Genomic DNA, 4,468 nt, shown 5'->3' with positions numbered 1-4,468 from the left:
ATTCTTTAGGAAGCATATACCTATCTATGCTACCATTGCTTCCCCTCTCCACCTCCTGCTGAAGAAAGACCAGAAATGGCATTGGGGTCCTGAACAACAAACTGTACTTGATGAATTGAAAGAACGTCTAGTGACTGCCCCTGTTCATCGGTAGCCGAAAATCAATAAAGAGTTTGAGCTTCATACAGATGCCTCTGGCATAGCATTAGAGGCCTGTCTAATGCAACTAGATGCCAAACAAACTCTCCATGCTCGGGCCTTCTTTTATAATTGAGCAAGCCTGTTGGGTCCACCACGAGTCATACAAACATACAAACACAAACAGTTTATGAGCCATTTATTTCAAGACCTTACGAGCCTGTTGTATGCCACAAATCATTTAACAGTTTGCTACCAAGCCAATCGCTTGACGAACGGATAGAGTGGTAAAATCTGCTCTGACTACCCTAGTGACCAGAAATCCTTGCACATGGCATCAGTTTGTACCAGAGATAAGGCTGCAATTAAACCCAGCCATAGATCGAACTCCCAATGAGCAGCCACTATAGCTCCTAACAGGTCGCCATGCCAACTTCCAGGTTGGACTTACCAACCAGGCAGTCTTTATGGAAAAATGTAAATCTCCAAGAGCAATTACGAGAGGCACAAAATTCTGCCATTGCTGCATCTAAGGAAGCCTGGGTGACCTATGGGAGATATTATAACAGAGTCAAGTGAGGAAGTTTTAAACCCAAATTAGAGACATTGGTCTGGTACTATGAACAAAGGCAGGGTGGTGGCCTTCCCCTTCTTTCTGGCAAATGTAGGTGTAAGGATTTTACAATATGGGTTGAAGCAAAGTCACGAAATTATATATATATATATATATATATATATATTTATCACGGAGGGCAACACAGACACTTCGCGGAAGACGGCCAAGGGTTGTTATGGTCCGAAGTCAAAGCGCGAACTGGCGAAATCCATGGGGACGCGGCGTCCAAGTCAGTCGCCCTTCGGCGTGGTGTATCCTTCCCCGGATCAGCTTGGCGTCGGCTCGGGTCACTAGCCTCACGCAGGTCAGGTCATACTGCTGACTGCTGTATCCCGTAACGCGACACTAGGAGCCTCGCCCGGGGTACCCACGCCATGAAGTTACGATCGGCGTGAGTGGCGTGGGTACCCTTCCATGGGTCGGCATTAGAGGTTGGGAGCGACAAGACTTGTAAAGCAAACTGTGGCAATACTGTGAATTTTTTATTCTGTTCTTGATTGACCTCCTTTGCCATTTTCTTATAAAACTCCATTGCTTCACAATTGCTCATATCATTTTTGAATTCATGCCATGGCAAGCATCGCCACTCATCGGCCAATGTACTAATGTTGCCTTCATATAATCTTGGTAGTAACTGCACGAGTTCATCCAATGACGGCATTGACACTCTTAGATTGCAATCTAAGGCACTGGGAGGGTTCAGGGCAGCTGTTAGTTTCCACACCTTGTCATTAAGATGAAATCTTTTCGTTATTTCTAAAGAGAGAGTTATTAAAAATTTCTTGCACCTTTCTTTTACGTCCAAGATTACATACAAGTTTGATTTCAGTGCTGGAGACTGAAATTCCCCATTAACGGCAGACCCCAACCAAACTTGGCACGTTGGCACGTGAAAGTGTTCGTCCCTTGGATCAATATTTTCTAAGGGAACTCTTTTTATCGAATCAGGTTTACAGAACATTAATACAATTTGTTGATATAAATCCCTTATCTCCTTGTATACCAAATGGATAGTGGGGGTCTGTCTCTGAAATAATAGATTTATATTATTGCATTTGGGCAAGATAAAATTGAGGAATTTTAAGTAACATATTATTGATTTGTCCTGTAATTTACAAAAAATGTCATATGTTGATAACAGTCTTAAATCCTCTGCCTCTTTTGATTTAAAATAGAGAAGTAGTGCTTCCCACTGCTCAAGTATTCGTTCTACAGCCTGGTGAAGTGACAACCACCTAGTCTGTGATGCGTGCAGCATCTTATGGGGTTTGAGATTGCAAATCTTTTGAAAATCTTTAAATTGATTTTTCCTCTTGGCGCTGTGAGAAAAAAAGGAATATACATTTCTGATTAGGTCCTCGCACTGTCTTGGAAGGCACTTTGCTGCCTCCGAAGCGCACAGGTGGAGAGAGTGGCATATACATTTGAATATAGTTATACCTGGAGCGGATGCTCTCAATCTGCTGCAGAGCGAGTTCTGCTCGCCCATAATATTTGCTGCTCCATCTGCTGCAAATCCTATAAGGTTTTCGAGAGGGATGTTATGATATTGCAAGCACCCAACTATTAGTTCATACAGATTTTCACCTGTAGACCCCACAATGCTACTCTGAAAAATATCAATCATATCCAACATCGATACTTCAATGCAGTCCCTTTCTTTATCATAATATTTCACCAACACTGCTAAACACTTCGTGGTATTTACATCAGTCGTCTCATCAACGATAATGGAAAATTTATTTGTCCTAAGTTTCGAGGCCAAATCTTCACTCGCCATTTTGCTTAACGCTTTCATAACCTCGTTGAACTTAGTCCTTTTGATGTTTAAAGACTGGGCAATGTCGGAATCTGGGAACATTCGCCTTTGCAGCTCAGCGAGAGGCTCCGCCAATGTAAAGGGGAGATTGTGCTCTGCAATGAAACAACAAAGAAGAATGGTTGCAAAACCAGTTGCACTGAGAGATGGGCTGGGGGGCGAAGAGTCTTGAGCAGCCTTCCACTTGGCCCTGTTCTCGCCTGCGACGTGGGTCTTGCCCTTCATATGCCTCCTCAGCGTCGAGATGGCTGCGCCCATCCCGGCCTTGCAAAGCGTGCAATAGGCTCTCGTTGAGTCACCATCGTCACGTGCAAGCCACGGCTGGAACTCAGGCTTCGTCAGCCAGGCATCCTGGAACTTCGCCTTAGATGACATCTTGGCCTGCAAACATAATTGTATATTAGGATATTTCCCGAGAGAGAGCTACACAATAGAGCAACACAATATCCTAAACTCATACAATTCAGACATCCCTTTCTGTACTGTAAAAGTATATTTCTCTAAATAAAATAAAATAAAATAAAACAAAGAAAATGGTTTCCCAAAAAAGGTCAAAATTTGTATATAAGGCCAAGCACATTGGAGCTTTTAGCATATAATCCATAATAAAGTAGGAGAAGCAAATACTGTAGTTCCAATTAGAAAATCGGAAGTTGCCTTGAATTTACCAGAAGATGCAGGAATGGTCAATTACGCCGACTAGTAATACTAGAAGCACTACAGCAGATGGATAGCCTGGAAAGATAAATATAACCTTAGTATAAACTAGGAATGGAACACTTTAGTATGTCCTAACACAAGTATAGATAAGGATAAGTCCGATGTGCGAAGCTGAGCTTCGCCCGGGCTATGCCAATGAGGGGAGCCCGGCCTGTGTCGACTAATGCCGACTCGCTAACTTGTGTCAGCTGGTGCTGACTCGTCTTAGTCCTTACCCGCCGTGGTGCCCAGTCACAGCAGTAACCTCCAGGCGACAATTGCAACTTCTCGCGCCTGGGCGGGGCGCGAACCGCCGACCCCTCGGATGAGAGGCCGACACGTTACCACTGTACTAGCCCGGAGGCTACAAGTATAGAAAACACGCCGGTGGTACAGGTTATCAAAGAAAATAAATAAATGGGTTACTTAAATGAATTAATTAAAAACTAAGTATTTTGTATAATCTGTCTAAAAAACAAATACAGCACGAAATACTCACTGAAAGTCGGTGTATATTTGTCAGAAGATCCGGTAAGCGAAAAATCAGCAGCAAAATGCATGAAAAACCGTCTGAACTCAAGCATGGAACAGAGAGTAGTGGCCATCCTTCCTTTGTACTGTCACGAATTGTTTACGAAAAGCCGGACAATAAATACCTGGGCTTAAATGTATCTTTATAAATGAACCAGGATGAAAAAAAAAAAAAAAAACTATAATTGTTGTAAGATTTTTAAATTTATTTGCTGAGATTAATTACCCTCTAGTTTAAGAAATCTACCATCTACCGACTATGACGTCACGGAGTAAATACCGTCACGTCACGGTCTACTTGCGGCAACGTCACAACAAACTTTTTACGTTACAAAATCGTCATACGCTACCTGAAAACGTCATACCCTGTTGTGTTCGACAGCACTGCTAGGGTGGGATGGGAGAGGGTAAGTAAATACATCTAGATAAGCTAAAAATATGGTAAACTTAGACTATCAAGTTAAGTGTTGGCGACCTATGCTGATGCAGGGCATGCCTAGGGGTACCTTGTGTTGTTACCACCTAGGGGAGCCCTCTCTGGGGATGTGTGGGTATGTGACCTCAGTCTCTTTCTTTGTACATGACGGTAAGATATATTGTAAGAATGTATTTATCTGAGGTGTTGTCAGGTGTATAGTATGTGTTGGCTAATTTCAGTCTTAAGT

General features: G+C 42.8%; 1 protein-coding gene across 1 annotated transcript; it reads right to left on the bottom strand.

Annotated features, from left to right (window-relative positions):
• Positions 1 to 441: 441 nt before the first annotated feature.
• On the bottom strand, positions 442 to 3,481 carry LOC125028715. Its single transcript, XM_047618195.1, has 4 exons — positions 3,242 to 3,481; positions 1,071 to 2,954; positions 590 to 686; positions 442 to 497 (listed from the first exon to the last, which is right to left on the bottom strand). Exons 2-4 carry the CDS (start codon positions 2,946 to 2,948, stop codon positions 442 to 444), a joined length of 2,031 nt encoding a protein of 676 aa, XP_047474151.1. The 5' UTR covers positions 2,949 to 2,954; positions 3,242 to 3,481.
• Positions 3,482 to 4,468: the final 987 nt, after the last annotated feature.

Source organism: Penaeus chinensis, chromosome 9 (genome assembly GCF_019202785.1).
Source record: "Penaeus chinensis breed Huanghai No. 1 chromosome 9, ASM1920278v2, whole genome shotgun sequence".
In the NCBI taxonomy this organism is placed as follows: Eukaryota; Metazoa; Arthropoda; class Malacostraca; order Decapoda; family Penaeidae; genus Penaeus; species Penaeus chinensis.
The sequence above is the reverse complement of the archived record's forward strand: the minus strand, read 5'-3'. Positions and strand labels throughout refer to the sequence as shown.